Source organism: Vigna radiata, chromosome 7, assembly GCF_000741045.1.
Source record: "Vigna radiata var. radiata cultivar VC1973A chromosome 7, Vradiata_ver6, whole genome shotgun sequence".
Taxonomy (NCBI): domain Eukaryota; kingdom Viridiplantae; phylum Streptophyta; class Magnoliopsida; order Fabales; family Fabaceae; genus Vigna; species Vigna radiata.
Genome location: NC_028357.1, coordinates 2,352,787 through 2,374,342, shown reverse-complemented (window position 1 = coordinate 2,374,342; position 21,556 = coordinate 2,352,787). Strand labels below are relative to the sequence as shown.

At 32.6% G+C, this 21,556-nt stretch overlaps 2 protein-coding genes across 7 annotated transcripts; both read left to right on the top strand.

Annotated features, from left to right (window-relative positions):
* Window positions 1–1,095: 1,095 nt before the first annotated feature.
* Window positions 1,096–7,740, top strand: LOC106768794 (mediator of RNA polymerase II transcription subunit 4). Of its 6 annotated transcripts, XR_002668395.1 has the most exons (5): window positions 1,096–1,255; window positions 1,490–2,926; window positions 4,004–4,085; window positions 7,003–7,040; window positions 7,158–7,380. XR_002668395.1 is itself a non-coding variant. In XM_022782783.1 (4 exons), exon 3 carries the CDS (start codon window positions 1,720–1,722, stop codon window positions 2,881–2,883), a length of 1,164 nt encoding a protein of 387 aa, XP_022638504.1. In that variant the 5' UTR covers window positions 1,096–1,255; window positions 1,490–1,580; window positions 1,696–1,719; the 3' UTR covers window positions 2,884–2,926; window positions 7,003–7,380. The 6 variants fall into 6 exon arrangements, 2 of the variants coding, with proteins under 2 accessions (XP_022638504.1, XP_022638505.1); XR_001376276.2 differs by lacking the exons at window positions 4,004–4,085; window positions 7,158–7,380 and adding an exon at window positions 7,588–7,740; XR_001376275.2 differs by lacking the exon at window positions 4,004–4,085.
* Window positions 7,741–13,067: 5,327 nt separating this feature from the next.
* On the top strand, window positions 13,068–20,034 carry LOC106769000 (TSL-kinase interacting protein 1). The gene is made up of 14 exons (XM_014654433.2): window positions 13,068–13,286; window positions 13,759–13,929; window positions 14,040–14,125; window positions 14,218–14,265; window positions 14,392–14,501; window positions 15,712–15,796; window positions 15,890–16,169; window positions 16,323–16,457; window positions 16,546–16,694; window positions 16,791–17,029; window positions 18,050–18,410; window positions 18,706–19,113; window positions 19,184–19,318; window positions 19,575–20,034. The coding sequence occupies exons 2-14, from the start codon at window positions 13,800–13,802 to the stop codon at window positions 19,803–19,805; spliced, it is 2,397 nt and encodes a 798-aa protein (XP_014509919.1). The 5' UTR covers window positions 13,068–13,286; window positions 13,759–13,799; the 3' UTR covers window positions 19,806–20,034.
* Window positions 20,035–21,556: the final 1,522 nt, after the last annotated feature.

The following is a 21,556-nucleotide window of genomic DNA, read 5'->3' as shown; positions in this document are numbered from 1 at the left end:
CCTTTGTTGGCTTGAAAGGAGGTTTTGGTTTGGGTGAATTGTTCTTGTTATTTGGTTTGGTTGAAGATTTTGAATTATTGTTCATGGGTTTCTTGTGGTGTCTCAGACACTGCACTGTTAAGGTTTTGTTGCATAATCCCTATTTCCATAAAATATGATTCCTACGATTTTGTGTTTATAACTTTTATTTTCGTTTTATTTAATTTTGCTTTATAATTTATTAAAAATTCAATTATCCACGTACGTCAAACCTCATTCAGTCACACTGACTACAAAGTGCCACGTAATATGATCACTAACGCCGTTACATACAAATTAACGGAAAGGACACAATTGGTTCAATTTTGATAAATTTGGAATTTAATTGAGATTTTTAGAAAGAAAGGGACTAAATTGATATTCCACACGAAAATAAGGACCAAGTGAATGATTAAACCTTTATTAAATAAGAAAAACTCTGCCTCTGTCTATATATAATTTTTATTTTGACATATAAATTTCAATAACAATGATAATTAAAATATATAAATATTTTTTATTACTTAATATATGTTTAAAGAAAAGTATTTGCATCATTATATTAATTTTACACAAATCCTAATTTATTTATAATTCAGTAAAAAGTAACTATACAAATAAATAATATTGTTTATAATTTTGATAATATAATTTCTATAATTTTTTATTTAACATTTATCTTATGCGTATTTATATTTATAATTATTATGATACATAAATTTAACTTATTTTATTTGTTAAAATATTGACAATTTGTATTAATTACAATTTTAAGATCTTCTGTAACATTTTATGTTATAAAAGTAGTTATATAAATTAAACACAAACTCATGTGATTTAGTTAATTTTTTAAGTATTTATATATATATATATATATATATATATATATATATATATATATATATTGTAAAAGATATATTTTAAATATGTAAATATTTTAATAATTTTATTTTTAATTTTAAATAAAAAAATAAAAAATTATTTAAATATTTTTAATTTTAAAACTTAAAATTCATCTATTAGAAAAGGAATAAAGGACCTTATTATTATTATAATACAAAAATCGCCACAACACTGGGAACAACCTTAGTTATATCTATCTAGGAGAACAGATTACGCTTTTTCTTCTATTATCATTCTTTAGGGTTTGCAGATTTTCAATTTCCCTTCACTTCGGTTCCTTGCACGCTTAGGCTATCGTGATTCCTCCATTGTTCCCTTTCCGTAACTCATCAAGGTAGAAGAGTCGTACTCTGATTGCCAATGATATTTGTGTGGAAAACTAATTGTAGAGTTTGAATGAGTTTTGCTGTGCCTATATTGTGTTTTGCTATGTGATGTACCTGTGTTCATTAGTTATGATCCTGTTCCTTATAACTTATGATGCTGTGTTACAGCTGAGGCATGAATTTTTCCTTTTTAGCATTGAATTGATTATCCTATATTTTGACCGTACTAAAACTTTTTGCAGGTGATGTTTTTGTTTTAAGGATTTTGAGCAAAGGTCAGCATGTAAAACTCCTGTAACTGTTAGAGGATAGTGTCCCGCTTGTGTTTCTACAGTGAGTAATGCTTTTATGCCCCGTGATTTGGTGAATGGATAAAGTGTTGTGTGGGCCTTGAAGAAGTTACAATATCCTTCAACCTACTGACTAACCTTTCTTCATCCCTTCATAGAAATTTGTTTTCCAGATACACAAGATGATTCAACATCAAATTGTGCAGTCCCCTGCTAGGCTAGGCCTCGCAAACCCCAACTCTCCTTCAATTCCGAACCCCACCCCTCCAAAGCTCCCTCCTACACAGACCCAGCAACCCCAAGACCGCAACTCTTCAACCCCTTCTTCTGCTCTGCTGTCACTCCTCCCACCCCTTCCCAGAGCCCAAGCACTTCTTCTCCAAATGGCTTCCTTAACTTCCAAAATCTTTGAAGTTTCCCCTAACCGGTCTCTTTGGGTCACTGCCTTCCGTGGATCCCTTCCAACTTTCCTCTCGTCTAATTCATCTACCCCTCTTGACGCTTCTCCGTCTACTGTAAAAGAAATAATTTCCCTCTTTACTGTTCTCCAAACCCAAATATTCGAAGCTGTTGCCGAACTCCAAGAGATTCTTGACCTCCAAGATGCCAAGCAGAAGATGGACCGTGAAATTCGTTCCCAAGATTCAATGTTACTTGCATTTTCTAACAAACTCAAAGATGCTGAGTGCTGCCTAGACATGCTTGTCGATGATTACTCTGATTATCGCCGCTCCAAGCGATCGAAATCTGGAGATGATGATTCCATGACTTCATCAACTGTCTCTTCTCAGTTGAAGCTGTCAGATATATTATCGTATGCCCACAAGATAAGCTACACCACCTTTGCACCACCGGAATTTGGAGCCGGCCAAGCTCCTCTTCGTGGTGCATTGCCACCTGCACCGCAAGAAGAGCAAATGAGAGCTTCTCAGTTGTATAATTTTGCCGACCTTGATGTTGGATTGCCTAAAGAAGTCGAATCCAAGGAGAAAATTGTTGAAGCTATTGTTGAGCCTCCATCACAGATGGATACTAATGCAGTTCCAAATTTGTCTGCATTTCAAGGAATGCTGCCTCCAGTGCCACCTGGTTGGAAGCCGGGAATGCCTGTCCAGTTGCCTATTGATTTGCCACTGCCCCCGCCTGGGTGGAAACCAGGGGATCCTGTGCCATTGCCTCCTATGGACTCGCTTCAAATACCGAGATTTGCAGAGCAACAAATGCAACCTCACATTCCTCAGCCCAAACAACCAGAAGTTATTCAAGTGCAGCCAGTTAATTTGGACCTTGGAGGAAGTGATAGTGACTATAGCAGTGATGATGCCAGCTCTTATGATGAAGATTGACAAGTTTGTTAAACTGGTCAATCTCAAATTGATAACTGTACAGGTGAGAGGTTTTGCGCTTGACTGTTGTATCACTCCCAATGTTATATGTATGTTCTGTCAGTTGTTTCTCAAGAATTAGGTTTTAATATGATGTTTTCTGGATTGACAGGTCGAGAATTAATAAGAACTTTTCATCGCCTTGTTGTTCCTTTTGGTATTTCTGTGTAATTAATATAATCCTCTGCTGAATGCTTAGTGTTTCTGCTTTAGGCTCTAGAGAGCACAAACCATGTCAGTTCTTTGTAACCACGAATATTGTACCACGACAAATGGATTGCTCTTTAAGACATTTTTGTACCAAATTGTGATGAGGCACCGTGTGAACATCTTTTTGTGTAATAAAAATACTTTTTCTATAAAAAGTAACTACTTTGATAAGTAAAGCAAATTCAATCTCTAGAATTTGCCACCTTTTACTAGCTCATTCCTCAGTTAACCATTCCTCCTTCATCTATACTAGTCATAAAATTGTATTGAGTTGTAAATAGTAACCATTTCTCTCTTGTGGATACTTTCATCATCATAGATACTCACCAGTCATTTCAAAACCACCCTTTTTACTCTTCCACCCTCTGAGAATGCAGCACTCAATGAAAATTTTCAACTCACCGATTTTCACACCCTTTAGCACTCAGTTCTCTCTTTTAAAAATACTCATTAACTTTCTCATCGCTTTCTTATTTTTGGTCCTAGGGTTTGATGATTTTGATTGTGTCTTATGCTTTGTGGAGTATTTTAATTCTCGTTGATTTTGATTTTCTTATTTTGATGTTCTTCCTTACCGGTATGGAAGGAGTGATAGATGTTAAAAGATACTACTCAATGCTTTTACCTTTAGTTTGTTGTGGATATATTTTCTAGAGGCTTAATCTGTGTCTGTTACAGGCTGATATGTTTGATGCTTAATTATAAGTGCCTTGTTCATTTATAAGTGAGTTTGCTGTCACACCATTAAGAATTAATGTATTGTAGAACGAGTCTCAGTATCAATAATTTAGGATATTGTTTTTCCTTGCACATCGGTCTAATTTGCAGCATTTTTTGTTTGAATGATATTTACCAAACACTGCTCAATTAGGACATTGTTCACATTATTGTCGAGACACTGCCATTGAAATTGAAGTTAACCAAGCATTTCCTTTTTTCTTGCTCTACTAGTGGTAAGTGGTGGTGACTTAACGTACTGGTTGCTTTATTCACAAGTCTTTTATGGTTGAGATTTAAAGTTTATCAGTCTTTGACGTTTATAATGTTTTGGCTCTATTCTTTTGTGGGGAAGGCTGGAACTATATTCAAGTTAAATAATATCCCACTTAACATGCTAATTGCTAAGTATTGTTTTGCTTATCTCTAATGATTTGAAGAAATTTTAAAAGCAAACTAGCATACAAAGCAACATGATGTTGATTTATAATGTCTGTGTTTCTGTCTTTGTAGTACACAATGGAAAATATCTGTCATCACTTTTGATTTAAATAACCTTAAAATTTCCTCTTCTCCTGATGCCTTCTTGATTGAGTGGCTGTTTACAATTATTTGCAGAATACTATTTCTGCATTGAGTTTTTTTAATAATAGTGTTGGTGATCTTACATCGACCAAAGATATGATCAAATTATAATACATAAGTGGGTATAAAAGTCACTTTGCAACCCAATTTTCTAATAGCTAGATTTTAAATTTACTTTTTGAGATGATATCAAAAGACATGATCAAATTATAATTCTGAAGTGGGTATAAAAGTAACATAGCAACCCAATATTCTAATATTGAGCTAGATTTTAAATTCACTTTTTGAGATGATATCATAACTTGTCCTAATAATAAGGTTTGTTGGGCATAGCATGTCACCTACAAATATCTAGTCCTGCTCTTGAGATGCCTGATCGTTAGTGTAAAGTGTGTTGGAGATTTCACATTAATTATATATATGACCAAATTATAATACAAAAAGTAGAGAGAAACTCTAACAAAAGAACTCAAACAGCTCAAAGAATAAGGTGAAGAAACTTTGAATATCTGAAGTCACCTCTTTATTGAAAAGAAAAACAAGTTCTCGTTTCACTCTAGACATTTAGTCAAGTATATACGGTTAATATGTCCAAAACTCTTTATTGAAAAGAAAAACAAGAAAAGTACATACATACCCAAGTAAGCTTCTCTTTTCACACCAGACATTTAGTCGAGTAAATACGGTTAATATGTCCAAAACTCTCCCAATTCTAAAATATATGGCCTGTTTATATGTATTACATCTACCTTTTAAAAAGCTCTCAGCTACCCTGTGTACAAACAATTAGAAGCTTCATCCTTTCCTCAATTACCCTTTCCTTTTTCTATAATAAACCTGCGGAGGTTTTCTTCTTTGGGATAACCTGAAATCATTCCCGGGACACCTATATCATCATTCCCAACAGCGAATGGATATGATACATGGATTAAGATTTTAATTAATTAGTGTACTGTTCAGTGTAAGACAAAGGAAGAGACATGCCTGTATACTTGTTTTTGTCAGTGTCTCTTTTTATTTGATTCAATAGCATCCATCTGCTTGGTAGAGATCTATACCATCCTTCATCACTTTTTATATTAGGGTAGATGAGAAGCGATAGGTAACTATTTTTAAAGGCTAATTTAATTTAATAATCGTAAATGAAAAAGTGTACATGTTCAGGTGTCTTGGTATATTGTTGTGTGGCCATATTTAGTTATTTTCATTCTTTGTTAAGTAATGGGAAAATATATGAATCCATGAGATGTTGCAGTGGACCGATCTGAGCGATAATAAAAATGTCAAAACAACCTGTTAGCGGCAGCATCTTCCTGTACCTCCATATATTTTTTTTCCAGCACACCTATATAAACGAATTCCATTTTGCTCTTTGGATTGTGCAATCTGGAAGTCATTTATTTCCTTTAAAACAACTTTCAGATGACAATTTGCAAGCCAAAAATGACTTCTAATTGTGCAATCCGGAAGTCAAATGACTTTTGGATTATGCAATTCGGAAGCTTTGGTTTTTTCTTAACCATTTTTTACTTTTGGATTGTGCAATCCTGAAAAAGAGTGTAATCGTAAGTTTCTTTTATATGTGGTGCACGAAGAAACACATGGAGGTGTAGGGTGAAACTACCCCTGTTAACTAGTACTTCTAACCAAATCAAGTTCAGATTTCAGATCCTTGAGCAACATATTGCTTTTATGTCCTGGACTTTTGTTTTCCTTTAGGCAGGATCAGACAACTACCAGGTGACAGTGACAGTTTCACGTATGAAAAAATACGCCCTATTTGTTCTGCAATGAATGTTCTCTCAAGCACTAGCTAGCGAATGGAAATCCAATTTCTTTGGTCCTAAGGTCCCTGCCCTGTATAATAACGCTAGCTAGCCAATGCAAACCCCAAGCCAAACTCTATTCTAAGATTCTATACCTTTCATCAAAATCATGTGTGATACATGTATTATATGTGTATATACGTATGCCTATGTATTATGTTTGTGTACTAGTATCTGCCTACTATTTATGTGAGGGAGAAACGTGTGTATCATGGATGTTAGGTGAGGGCATACTGGTGGTTTGGGAGGGTGAAAGCTGAGAAAATCCAGTTCAGACTGAGATCTAAATGATGATCCTGGTGGAGTTGTCTTTGGTGGTGATTGTCTTATTGGTACGGAGGAAAGGGGGATAAGGCTTGTAGGGAAGGAATGCCTTGTAATTTTGTGTTACAATAGTATGGTTCTTCACAAAAACCCACAGTGACTCTAACTGTCCAATTCCTTGTGGTAATTTCTACAAGACTACAAACAGTTTGTATCAGTTTCTTACCTCCTCCACTTCTCTCCCTCGTAAAACTGCCCTTTTTTGTTGCTAAAATCAAGGTGAAGCCTGATTTCAGATTGTGGATTCCTCTGTATTTATGAAATAAAGCAGTTATATGTCTAGGGCATAGTGGTCGCATTGTGGGCAGTTGGTTTTGGTTTCCATCTTGATTTCCATGCTGACATGCTTATATTTTTTTTTTGTCTGGTACTTCTTGATTTCCATGCTGACATTCCTCTATTTGTTTTTTGTTTTCAGGTATCTCATTGATCATGGATCAGATATATCTTGAAAATGTATGGGTAATTCTTTAATTTCAATTCTACGCCCCCATGTTTGTATTAAATCTGTTGTTGAAGACAATGATTAAAATTTTATTTTTTCTGGTGGGTCCACTGGAATGTGCTTTGCAGTCTTGTTGAGGGAATTGAGAAGGTATTTAGTGAGAAATTTTAGGAAATTGGTTTCAAGTCTATTTAAGAGCATATAGGAGAGTATTTAAAGAGATTTTGGATAATTAGAATTTAGTAGAAGCAGAGTTAAGGATTTTTATGATGCGTTTTGTGTAATCAAATCCTTGGAGGTTGGTATTGTATGATTTGGATTTCAACCTTATGTTACATATGCATTTCAAACGATGGAACCTCATTTATGAAATTCGAAGAAAAAGTTGCACACCAGAAAATTTTATTTATGCTCATTCTTTAACTTTTACTTAAAGTTTATCAAGAGCAGTTCAACATTAAAATTTAGGATAAATAGTCAATTTTTTCATTGTGATGTGCTATCAGTTCTGTCTTTGCATGTACACAAACTATAACATCGTTCGGGAATGAAACATAGTACTCTTAGCTCCTCTACATGACGGTAATGGCGTATATCTGGGTTACTTACAGTAATTTAATTATCATGGCTAAGTAAAAGTTGACTGTTATTTAACTCTTTTTGAGACTCATGATATAACGTTATGTTATTTTTAATTTAGTTTTCTATTTCTATTTATTGTTATTAATTTCTAATTAAGTGATATGATATATATACTAGCAAAAACATTATTATCTCTCTTTTTGCTTACATTTCTTATTTTTCACGTTTTCCATCTCTATCTTGTACAATTTGTAATTGTAATTCATCTGTAGTTTCGTTTTCATCATTTGCATGAGCTTCATGGTATAAAATTTAATTATGTAGACTAAAATGCAAGTAATAGAATAAGATTTTAAATTTTATGAGTTGTAAAAGTAGTTTTTAAACTTTTTATTATATTTGAGTAAAGGATTTGACTTGAAACTTTATTGAATCATTTAATCAAGCAAACAAAACATGCAACTATGAGATTTGGTATAGTTCTTTTAAATGTTTTATTTGAACAAAATGCATGATACATTTGTAGAACAAACAAAATCATATCCTTCGCTTTTACATATTTATTTTATCAAATTAATCAAGACAATACAGCGAAGAAGATCTATCTAGTCAATAAGCCATCATGTTGCCATACTTTTACTTATTTACGTTCTTAATATGAGCATAAGTTTAATTTAAAGTATACTTTTATTCTAACGTGACATTAAAAAACACATTTTATATCATGCATTTAATTTTATGTGTTTTTAATTTTTAAATGACAATTTTTGTACGTATTTTTTGAATGCAGCGGCTGAAAACTTTAATTTTAATTTCACATTTAAAAGCACAATTTATAGTTCACATTTTATTTTTAGTCTTAGTTTTTCTAACACATTCACAATTTAAAAAATATTTAAATACATTGAATTTGAGTTATCTATTTTTTTAAAAAAAATTGTTTGGATGAGACTGTTGAAATTTAGTGTTTTTTTTTTCCATTTAAATAAACTATGTCAATTACCACCAAATGCAAAAAAAAAAAATGTTTAAATATAAAATAATTGTAAATAATTCAAAAATTCTGCATCGCTGTTTTTCTTTAGTTAACATTGGTTTATATTATTTTTCAATGAAAGTTGGTAGGTTTTTAAATTTATATTTACAAAAAAAAAATTCTTGAACTGTGATTGTTTTAAGTTGATATCAATTAAGGTTATTTTTATGATGTTGATGATTAAAATATTTTTTTCTCAACTTTTTGATGAATATATGTTGAAAATTTCCCCTAATTATAATAGTAAGAACCAATCCAATTAGAAAAAAAAAAAAAACATCCTGCCAAACTATTGATAAACAATATAATCTGTGTCAACAATAAAAAGAATATCATCATATACATCCATATAAAAATAATCACAATATAGATGTCAATAGAAAAAAAAAATATAATTCACATATATAAAAAAATAAGTCTTATCAGTATTGGTGGAAAAAATTCTAACCAATGGAAGAAGAAATAACAATAGTTTATAACAAAATAAAAAAAAAAAACATTCAAACAATTTAAATCACAAGATAACTTGTATCGTCATCTACTAAACAATCATAGTTGACATAAATTAAAAAGTAGTCATATCAACAATGTTTTAGTCTCAATTAAGCTAATAATATCCAAACCAAAATCTAGTTAAAGAAACTTATGAAGAGAAAGTCATGTGCAATGAAGATTATTCTTCCTTTATAAGGGAAATTTAAAATTATTTAATTTAAATATCTAAGATATTTTAATGAAATTCTACCCAAACAACATATTTTGTAATAAAAAATTTATATTCTATAAAATTTCATTACATAAATTTTTTTATCTACACACTATAAAGATATTTCAAAGTGTTACTAAACTTAAAAAAAAAAATAACATTTGATCAAAGGAAAAATTAACATACTAAATAACGTGAAATGGAGAATCTTTTAAGACCACTACAATGGTTTTTATTTATTTTTAGGTTTAATACCTATTTTGGTCCCTTCTTTGGGAGGGTTTGTTCAAAGTGGTCCCTTCTTTTTTTCAAAAGTTCACTTAAGTCCTAGCTTTTGCAAAAACTGTTCAAAGTGATCCTTTTTTGTAACGACGTTAAGTTCACTAACGACAGATGATTTGGCATTGTTAAATGTTTAAAAAAAAAGAATTATTGTGACGTGTAAATGTATGTTGTTAGGGTTAAATTAAAAAGTTAATTAGGGTTATATTAGATAATGAATTAGGGATTTGCATTGCGGATTAGGATTTGCAACCAGGAAGCTGGCCAACAACTGCAAGAGTTTGAAGATCAATCCCGCTAATTGAAGAAATTGTCCCAAACGTTGCCTCTTGAGAGCCGAGAAAGGAGTTGTTCATATTATTATGGTGTTGAGAAACTCCACTCAATCTTCGAAGATACAACCGGTATTTCTGCAACAGAAACAAGATGAAAAAAAAAAGGATCTTCAATCAAGTAAGGATAAAATTTAACCCAAGTCCTTCCCAAATAACAAACAGTATAACAGTATGATACCTGCAGGTGGCTGGCAACATTTTCTATCGAGAGGGTAAGTTCTGATTATTCATTATAGGGATGAATTGTGGAAATGCTGTACAGTGCAAGATATTATACAGCAACTTCGATATGCTCTTATGTAGAAGAGGTGACAACATTTAGTGCCCGACAATACTTCGACCAGGATTGTCTTCGGAGGAAGGTGGCTGTGGGGAACCAAAAGCAAGATCAGGATGAGAAATGGGTGGAGAGGGATTTCTTGAGTTTGAGTGAGTCAAGGGAGAATTCTTCGAAGAGATCCATTGATGAAGAGTGTGAGAAGGAGAGGAGTGGTGGCAGCAACAAGCAGAAGCTTGAGGGTTTTCTTCCCCAATTTAGGATTTCTGGTTCTAGTTTCACTTTAGGGTTCTTAGGATTCAGATTGGAGATTTTTCTTCACTTTAGATTTCCAGAAACAATTAAGGTTCTTAATGAGATTTTTAATTAATTACCCCCCAATTAACCCCAAATTCAATTTTTAATTTAAACCTAATTTTATTAAATTCCACGTCACAATTATTATTTTTTTTTAAAACACACAACAGTGCCAGCACAGCCAAAAAGTTACATCTCAGCAAATATTAGCCACCTGGCAGCTACCTGACAGCTGTGTCGTTAAGAAAGTTAACGCCGTTAGCAAAAAGGACCACTTTGAACAGTTTTTGCAAAAGGTAGGACTTAAGTGAACTTTTGAAAAAAGGAGGGACCACTTTGAACAGTTTTTGCAAAAGGTAGGACTTAAGTGAACTTTTGAAAAAAAGGAGGAACCACTTTGAACAAACCCTCCCAAATAAGGGACCAAAATAGGTATTAAACCTTATTTTTATTTTTTTTATTTCCCTATATAGCATATTGTTCTCCATATCTGCGTAGCATAGTTTTTATTTTAGATCAGCATTCAGTTTTCGAAAGTCGAATTGTGGCATTAAATTTGGAAACGAATTTTGAACTACTGGATTTTTAATATTTTTAGTGTATTTTGTAAAATAGAAGAAAAAAATGTCAAAAAAGAAAATTAGTTAAAATTTATGTGATAATAAATTATAGTTTTAAAAAGAGTTATATGTTTATTAAATTAAGGTTTAATAGTCAATTTTGTCCTCAGTTTCGTTGACAAATATCAATTTAGTCTCTCGTTTTAAAAGTGATTGAAATGAGTTTTTACTTTCAAAATTTTGAGTCAAAATTAGTCCCTTTTATTAAACAGAAACAAACAACGTTAAGAGTTTGATGATTTGACAGAAGAGATATTATTTTATAGATATATCTATAAAATAATATCTCTTATGCTAAATCATTAAACCCTTAAGACCATTTGTTTCTGTTTAACAAAAGAGACTAATTTGACTCAAAATTTTGAAAGTGAGGACCCATTTCAAACACTTTTAAAACGAGGGACTAAATTGAGATTTATCAACGAAACTAGGGACAAAATTGGCTATTAAACCTTAAATTAACTATATATGTATATTTATGGTTAGATGTTGCAAAATAGAATTTTTAAAATGTATAATTGATTTTTTTAAAATATTAAACAAAAAGGAGATGAAAAAACAAATTAATTAAGAATACAAAAGATTTAACTGTAAATTAATGTAGATTTCTAGTTTTATTTAAAATTTGCAAAATGGAATTCAATTTATAGGTTATTAAAAATTATAGTTTAAAAATAACGGTGCAATTGATTTAGTGAAAATTTATTGTTGAAAAAAAAAATCAATTATAATCATATTTTAAATAAACATTTTTTTCTCTTGTTTTTCTTTAATAATGTTTTTTAATTATACCTAAATGTATTTTTTTCTTTTATAATTACATTCAAATGTATTTTTATTTGTTTTTAAATTATTAAACAAGAAGATATGGGTAAAATATTATACTCATTTTTTAATTGTTGTAATTTTTTTAGATGATAAAAGTGAAAAATGTAAAACTAAAAATTGTCTAAGAATTAAACTGTTAATAATTTAATTGTATTATTTTCTATGAATTATACGAAACATTGTTTTGTACAAAAAGATGGATTATTTAGTTAAAATGAACATAACATTTAAATATTATAGTATTTTTATGAAGATTTGTTATTAAGATACTTAAAAGACATGTCCAATATTAGTGGCTACTAAGACATTAATCTTTTATAGTAATACAATTATAATTATCTTTACAAATTATAATTAGTTAGTAATACAATTAGACTTTTATAGTATTTTAATCTTCTAAAACAATTCAATTCATAATTAAGTATTTTAATCTAACCTAAAGTGACAATATTGATTTAATGAGAACTGACAGTTAAGATGTTAAGCATATGTATAACCACAACAAAGGTTACATTCCTCCTCTTTAAAATTGTGAGAAAAATAATTGAAGGTTGACGTGATTAGATAATCCTAATCCAATATAGACAAGTGTTAATAAATTTCAACTTAGTGTTAAAGGAATAAACACCTAAAATATACTAATTAAAGGGTTTATATATTTTTAAAAAAAGAATAAAAGATTGGTGAATGGCTTGTCCATATTTAAATTGAAATTGCAATTTGAATTTAAGATCATATTTTTAACAGCATATTACTAACATAACCCAATAACACTAACAAAATAAGAATACATTTTTTTAATAGTGTTTATAACATTACAATACACAATTTTATATTGTTATGTATACAACAATTATGACTTTTCAAACATTTGTATATTGTTATCACATATTTTTGACCTAGAATAAGTTGTAAAATTATTTCATAAACTATGTGCAAAGGTTTTTTTCTCTACTAATATTATCAATAATTTAGAGTTATTTAATATTATTTTAAAGTCATCAAAATTTCAAAATTCTTATCAAGGGACCATAGTGTAATAAAAAGGGAATAAAGGACTATTGGTAATATTTTCTTTAAAAAATTGCAAGACTGGAAACGAAGCGTTTAGATTTAGAAGAACAGAAGATTCAGCTTCGTCGATCTTGCTTCTTCTATCATCATTCGACATCGCGTTAGGGTTTGCAGATTTTCATTTTCCCTTCGATTCGCTACCCTCCACCCTCAGCATCTCGCAATTCCCTCGTTGTTCCGTTTGGGAAACTCATCAAATCGAGAGATATCGGCCCACAAGGTAAAATATTTCGTTCCTTGTGCTTCAATTTGATTATGTTCCTCGTGTTACATACTCGATTCCCAGTTTTACGTAATTCGAATAAAATGATATTTACGCATCATTTAAATGTCTGCTGATGATATCTGTGTGGAAATCTAATTTAAGTGTGAATTATTATTTTTTTGGTGCTTTTAACCTGCATTGTGCGTTATGATATTTATCTTTATTCAATAATTGTGATCCATTTTCCTCATAACTTATGATCCGGCGTTGCAGTTGAGGCATGATTTTGGTACTCTATAGTTTTAATTTTCAATGAAATTGAATATGGTAAATTTGAATTAGAAATCGAACTTTGTTAGATACATTATGAATCTGGGCTTGGACCCATCCCTATGTAATGCTTTTGTATGTATATATGTTCCTCAGTTGTGCTAATTGAAATACAAGAGGATTGTATCACGTAAATGTATACCATTTCTCTCTTCAGACTAAAACATTAGAAAGACGAGCATGTAAACAAAGGAAAAAATGGAGGCTGAGGCGCAAATCTCTCGCGATTCAAATACTCAATTTCAGCCAGAGCCTGTTGTCTCAGTTCAAAAAGGGGATCCTGGTGTTTCCTCATCTGTGGCAAATGCTGTTATCCCTCAGCAGCCAGGTCTGTTCTGTGCATCATTCCTATTTTTAATTTACTGAGCAGTTGAGTTTGACACGTGTAGTTGTTGAGATGGGAAGCTAAAAGATTAATTTGTTTGGTGTCATATATAGCTACAAAAAAACCAACCAGGCAGTGGGCTGCGTGGACTCGACAAGAGGAGGAGAGTTTCTTCACTGCATTGCGACAAGTTGGGAAGGTACGTCATCTTTGGTGTTATTATTTAAACTTTACTAAGTTTGTTTCATATGGTATCATAATGATTGCTGATTGAAATATTATCGTGTATAGAATTTTGAGAAAATCACTTCCCGTGTACAAAGTAAAAACAAAGATCAGGTATCCATTACAACTCCATGTGGCTTCTTATCCCTTTGCATTTTCCAATTCATTATGTTTAGTTTATTGTGAACAATATTGTTTTAGTTTTCTCACTCTTCTCTATGTGTGGGGGTTTACTTGCAGGTCAGGCATTATTACTACCGGCTTGTGAGGCGGATGAACAAACTTCTTGGTCCAGGACTATGTTTGGATGCCAAAAACTCTAAAGATACTAATGCTGCAATGCTTCGCTGGTAATAATTTACTTGGAGTGGTTGTTCGTTAAATGGCTTTATATAAATGTATGTGCTCGTGTGTGTAAGACTATAATATTTGTCCACCAAGAAGTTATTTGTATTAAATATTTCAAGGGCTTATGATGGAGAATGGTTGAAGAACTGGAGTTCAGTTGATTTTATTGTATAGATATAGGAAAATAATGGAAAGAACAGGTTGATAATGGGAGGGGAACATGCCCTGTTACTGAAATGTGTCAAGCCTAGACCATAAGGGTAAACACTTTTGGTAGTAGGAAAATATTAAGGGGTGAAATTCTTCACTAACGTGCTTAAAATTACATAACTTCCCTGGTTAAAGACCCTTTTTAATTTGAGATTAGACTAGACTGTTTAATAACTTGGTGAATGATAGTTGATTTTGAGACTGAAATTGTCTGGATCCATTATCTAGTTTTTTACCCTCCTCATAGTGTCTCCTGTAAATATAAAAAATTTAAATGATGAGAGATTATTACATTTCTGCGTACCCTTTGTTTTCTCGTGTTCAACTCTTCTCAAGTGACTGAAAGGTATCTTAGGAATGTAACCACTCAGACATCCTGTGCTTTGGAAATACGGGAATATTAAAAAAGTAAATACCTTGAAAGATAACTAGTTGGATTTCTGATTTGAGTTTTACTTTTATATACTAAGTGAAAAGAGTTTTACAGCTTACCCCATCATCCAATGATGTATTGTCACATCACTTAATACTTGTTAACAGCATGAGATTTCAAACTTGTTAAATGTTATGGAAGTCTATAAAAATTTGGAATTAACCATAGAAATAAATGAGACTAAGCTCCATGCAAGAGGTATCCCTCTGCTTAATGATAAAATTGTAGAGACATGTTGAAAAAAGAAATAACGAGGGGAATTTGAGGGCTTTCCACTTTCCCTTTCTTGTTGTTTTCATCCCTTTTTCTCTCCTAACCTCCTAGCCACCTAACCAATTCCTTATCTTTTCCTGTTGTTTTCATCCTTTTTTCCTCTTGATTCTCATGCCAACATGTAGTCAGCTGACTATATTTTGAATCCTCTTGTCAACTTACAATCCCCTCACTGATTCTGTTAGAATGAGTCGATTGCTCCATTGACAGTGCATGCTATAGTTTTATCATATTATTGTAATATCCTGAATAAGAGTTTTCAGCATTAAATTTTCTCACTTTTACCTGTGACGCAGGTGGTCTTTATTGGAAAAGTATAGCTGCAAAGCCTCAAAGCTTCACCTGAAGCCCCGGAGATTTAAAATATTTTTAGAAGCCTTGGTTAGTGAAAGCTATTTATATTTTTCAGGGAAGTTCTGATTTTTTAATATCTTCTGTATGTTCTGGAGCTGATATATATTTTTTGTCTCAAAGGAGCATCAACTTTTGAAGGACCGAAAGAAGAATGTAAGGAAGCGACCTCTGCAGGGGGGGAATTGTCTTCCTCCTGTGCCTACCACAGTCTCAAATCAGGGTAGAGCATCAGGAAACGAGGCCCGTGCAGTTAAACTGGTTCTTGTTGATAGTCAAAATATTTTAAAATTGGGACCTTCAAAATCATCAATGAAGCGCAATATAAACATGGGTGTTAGCCGGAGTAACACTAAGGGAGATTCAAATACCATGAAATCGACAAGGCAACGAAAGAAATCTGGTGATTATTTTTCGGTTCCCTTCAAGATATCTTTTACCTGTTTTCTGTTTTTAATCAGTTTTCCTTCATGACTTTTGGGTAGTTTATGTTTAAAGTCATAAATCATAATTTTACTTCCTTTACAATAAAAAAAATGTTCTATGTCTCTCTTAGGTATGATTTCAACTGCTGCGTATAGAAAATGGGAGAAGGCTGCAATTGCTGGCGTTTCTTTAGTTGCAGATGCTGCGGAGCATTTGGAGCGAGCTGCAACTGTTAGAGAGATTGAACAAGACCAGGAGAATCCAGGTAGCTATCACACTTTTTTTAATCTTATCCTTGCTTCATCAAGGGCTTCCTCAGATCTTCTGTAACTTCACTCTGATTTTTATTCCAGGAGAAAAGTGTTCTGATCCAACTGATTATGTCCTGCCATCTTTACCCTCATGTCAGCAAAATCAATTTGTTGATAACAATGTGAATAGTATGAAACTTAAGCTCCAGTTATTCCCAATCGATGAACCCACTCGAAGAGCATTGGAAGTGGTGAGTATAAAGAAAACCAATGTCCATCTTGCTGTAGCAATGTGATAGAGCTTTTGGAAACTATTATATGTATATATATGTTTCTTTTCCTTTTAGGATAAGCATAATCCACACCTGGAGCTAACACTTAGTACTCGAAAGAAGATATCCTCAATTTTGGAACATCTAAACCGTAAATGGGGTCATTCTAGCATAGCAGTTGGAGAATTAATGCTTTTTCCTTATGGTGTTCAAAGGGAAAATTTGTTTAATTATCAGAGATGGTCCCAGGAATCTACTCTGAGTGCAGCTGATATTTATGCAATGATTGGAAGTCCACCCATATTTCGTTTAAGGTACCTCTTTTATCTTGCCCTCTTGGTTTATTGTCATATTTGAAGTTCATAAGTAGAGACATGTAAGACAGATGATTTGATTGTAATGTTAGCAATATATTTGGTAGATAAAAGAAAATGTGAAAATCCTTTTGTTATATAAATGAGCTAAATGTTTTGAGGAATCTTTACTTACAATAAATGCTATAAATGGAAAGCCAACTGAGTTACTTCACCTTCTTTATTCAAGACAGTTTTTTTAAGTATTTATTGAGTGTTTTTAGTCGTTATGGGATTTTGAGAACATTCATGAGAAAAGAAAACAGCATGGAAGGTTCGTGGATCTATTTTATTAAAATGCATGGGATTGACTAAAAATAGGATATAGAATATAATTTGAATATATTCCAATTCCTAGATTTTGATTCGTTGGTTGCAATACATAGACAAAATTGTGATCAAATTTTTCACGTGCAAAACTTGACATACTTATAAAAGTGTAAAAGTGACTAGTGTTTCTAGAAAGAAAAAAAAGAGTCATTTCCTCTTTGAGAAACCCATAGCCTATACTTTAGTCAGCTTATGCAACAAAACACAGACTCTCAGACAGGTATTTCAACACCTGATATCCAAAATATAGGATACTGGGACATACGCAGACATATACGTACATCAATTAGAGAAAAAAATATGACCAACATGGCAAATATTTTAAATTGGTTATCAGTATTTGGTTTTTGACCTTCCCGTGATATGCACCTGACTAGATGACTAAGGCATTTTTTTAGTTTAGTTTGATTCTGCTTCACCCTATGACAATGAACCTAAAAAGAACAGGGACATTAATATTTTTGTTTTGTATTATATTTTATTTGAGTTTTCTAAATGTTTAGAATATCTAGTGAGAAATGCTGGGCATAAGTTGTTTTATGTAATCGTGTTGAAATCGAACCTGACATTCCTGACACCTTAAGCCGGGCTGTCTGTTTGTTTTAATGTGTATTTACATTGTAATGATCTTATTCACTTATCTTTGTGAAGGTATGGTTGGTTCTCCAATTCTGAACTTGGGTTATTAAATATGCAAGTGCCTGTAGCATCCGGCTCCATCCTCGCACAATCCAAAAGTAGAGTGTATAATTCTAAGGATCAGATTGTGAATTCAGTTTCATGTCCTTCGGCAGCAGCTAATACTCATTCCATGGAGCTCTCTGAAGGTTGCAGAATATCCATGAACAGAAATCATACTCTCATGACCTCCTCACCTGGTGTGCCTAACACTAGAGGCAACAGTGCATACCTCAATACAAGCTCTGAGGAATCTCGTCATCCTACAGCCAACACATCGTGGCATGAAAAAGATGTCAGGGATGGAGCTGTAACTACGCAGTTAGAAGACTTGGTAATTGCAGTCCTCTCAATCTGTTTCTTCTATTAGCCTGGTAGTTTTACTTTAGACTTTCAACTTGTGCCGAAGAATCTTAATGGGCTGCTTTGTTGTACTTTGTTGGGTCTCATGATATAAATTTTCTCATTTATTGTGATGTTGGGCATATTTTCCCCCGTTTTAGATTGTTATATTTCAATTATGCACTTCGAGGTTGAGTGGTATACATTAACGAGACTATTTTATATCTGATCAGTTAAATTGCATAATCTGTTCAATCTTCCATAACTTTTAAGTTCTTCATATTCAGGAAGAGTTGAAATTAAGCAGTGGAGCGGGACTGTCAGCTGGAGAATGGGCTGACAGTCTTACCAACATTAGTGTGGGGGATCTACTTTCAGGAATGTCCCAGGATCTCGAAGATAACTGCATCAATCCTCCTATTGCTGAAAATTGTCATGATGTTCAGCAAGTTCCTTTTAGTAGCGATTCTTTTGATGCTGCTATTGCCGCTCACATATCTAGACACCAAGACAAGATGGGACATTCGTCGCTGGCAGCCCATATGTCTTCCATATGGGATGCTGAAGAAACTTGTGATGCCTTTATATTTCGAAGAGATCACATTCTTCATGCTGATCGTCCTTGTTTGTCTCCAGTTGCTTCTTTAGAGTCCGAGAAAAAGGTTCCTGAAAGAAGCTTTGAGAAATTGGATGAGGTAGCATCTTAACTGTTATTACTAGACATTGCTTGCGAAGTGAAATTTACTTTCATGGTATTTATTGCAGTTGTCACCGGAAAGAGAGGGGCTTGTGGATGATTTTGTTCAATCAGACCCTATGCCTATGGACAGTTCCGAGTCCGATGCAGATATCCAGGATCATTTAGGAAAGGATTTTGGTGCGCTAGCAGATATATATTGGGTATTTTTCTTCTATACTTCAGTTTTTTTTCCTTGTTAAAGTCCACTGCTTTTTTGTAGCTGTTTAGATTCACTTAAATCAAGACAATTCGTTGGAAGCTTATGTGAGGGAGTTATTACCATCATATTTACGTCCTGCTACTTTGAACTATCAATCAAAATAGTTAATGATCTTCAAGAACTTTTTGAACTGTTAATATGCAGCGAGTCTGACTTTATTTCTCACTATGTTTTTTTTTTATTCTATTATGTGGCAGCCTGATTCCTTGGGACCTTTGGATTTGGATATACCATCATCAACAAAGTACCATACCGAGGATCTAATTTTTAGTGACAGCCTTAGTGGACTGAATCGCTTGATAGCAAGCAGCCTGGATGCATTCCAGAATTGCTCCTTTTTTGGGTTTGACAAGAAGGAAGCACCGTCAACAGTTGAGGCTCGAGAATCTGCCACTCTCTCAGATTTTAAAATTGGAAGTGGTATCTGAGACTTATCATGACTGGATCTTGGTAATGTTTTCCAATTCGGGCGTGAACTGGGTTGAAGTTTGTTAAGAATTAACAATTTTCCTTAATCTTACTGGAGGGTGCATGCTGAAGAATTGTACCGAGTCACTTCAACTCTTCCTGTATATGTTTCTCTAATCTGTCTCTCTTTCCTTTTGTACAAAAACTGTAGAAATTCTCCTTTTTTAGTTGAACATACATTTTTTATTCTCTGCTTGTGGATGTTGTGTTTTCAGAAGACCGCGTTTTGCAACTCCGTGGCATGAACTTGTTTTTAAGCTAATGGACTTTTTCTTTTGATAATGCGTGGAAGATAACTTGCGTTAGATACATAACCAATGCATTTGGCGGATTTAAATTAGTATAAAAGCAGGCAATTCATTTTTGGAACAAATTGTTCCATTCAGATTTTGTTTGAGGGTTTTAAATGAGGGGAAGACACGACCTCGCATGATCATATTCATAATCAATATAATATATAAGAGAATGTAAGTGATGAAATCAGAATGTAATATATAAGTGATGAAATCAGAATATAAGTTTCTAAGTTTGATGTCCTTGGCGAGGGAGAATGTAAAGAGATTCCACATCTATTAGAGATGAAATCAGAATATAATATATAAGTGATGGATTTTTGTAGTGTTGAGCCATTATTTTAATGATGTCCAAAAAATAAAATAAACTAAAGATTCAAATACAAGATTTATAAAATATATTAACTATAATGAAATAAGGAAAATATAATATATAAATATATAAGAGATGTATTATCTTATACTTGATAAAACCAAAATTCATTTATAATAATAGAATCCATTAATAATATTTATGTTATTTTTAGGTCTAAATAAAGCTATAAACATATGTTATCATAAAGTATAAATAATAATGTCATAATTGCTTTTACTTACATATATTTACTCAAGGTTTCTTAATGACTTATCGTGTTAGTTTTTGCAAGTTGACTTTATCCTTGTCATGATTTGGAGTTTAGTTACACATCAACAATTTGATCAATTGTTTCGGAGATTGTTTGGTCAAATCTGATAAAAACATTTGGCGTCCACCATAGAACTTAGGTAAAACTTTTGCTTCCACATTTTATACGATCCTTACATGATATGATGACTTATCTCTTTTCTACATAAATGTTTTACTATAATAAAACATTTTATTCAAAATTTATGGATAACAATGTCAAAAAAGTTTTTTCCCTTTGCTTTCTGTCTTAATAAGTGTTACAAGTTCCAATGGTGGTCACATTAAGAAAAAGCAAACCTAGGAGCACTATAGTCTAAAGGCTAGACGTGAAATAATTTTGCAACTACTCAGGGCAACTAAGGAAGAAATGTATAGAAATGTCCTTTGAAAGCAAGTTAAATAATTTTGCAACTGTCTTATTGTTGTCAAGGCATTCACTAGAATCTCGTTTCGGTGGATAAGTGTCACGTCCATCCCATTGTCAATGAGGGTGTCCATAAGAATATGTACTCTTGGAGTTAGCCAAGTTATTGGAAAACTAACAACTTTAAGATAGCGTGGCTTTGATATCGTTAACCTTATATCACTGTTGAATGGTTTGTTCTTCCTTCGCAAGACCTGGCTGCCTCCTCGTAAGTGAATTTATTTTGCCAGCCTCTACCATAAGGTGCGGTACTTTCTCCGAAAGCCAAGGATAAGTACTTCCAAGAACACACATTGAGCTTTTCAGTCTTGTTTTCTTTCCCGTTCT

Excerpts from the sequence above, each read along its gene's own strand:
- LOC106769000 (XM_014654433.2), top strand. The coding sequence starts at position 13,800 with ATGGAGGCTGAGGCGCAAATCTCTCGCGATTCAAATACTCAATTTCAG. Across the intron at positions 17,030-18,049 it reads CCACCCATATTTCGTTTAAG|GTATGGTTGGTTCTCCAATT; the intron begins GTACCTCTTTTA and ends ATCTTTGTGAAG. Across the intron at positions 18,411-18,705 it reads CTACGCAGTTAGAAGACTTG|GAAGAGTTGAAATTAAGCAG; the intron begins GTAATTGCAGTC and ends CTTCATATTCAG.
- LOC106768794 (XM_022782783.1), top strand. The coding sequence starts at position 1,720 with ATGATTCAACATCAAATTGTGCAGTCCCCTGCTAGGCTAGGCCTCGCA.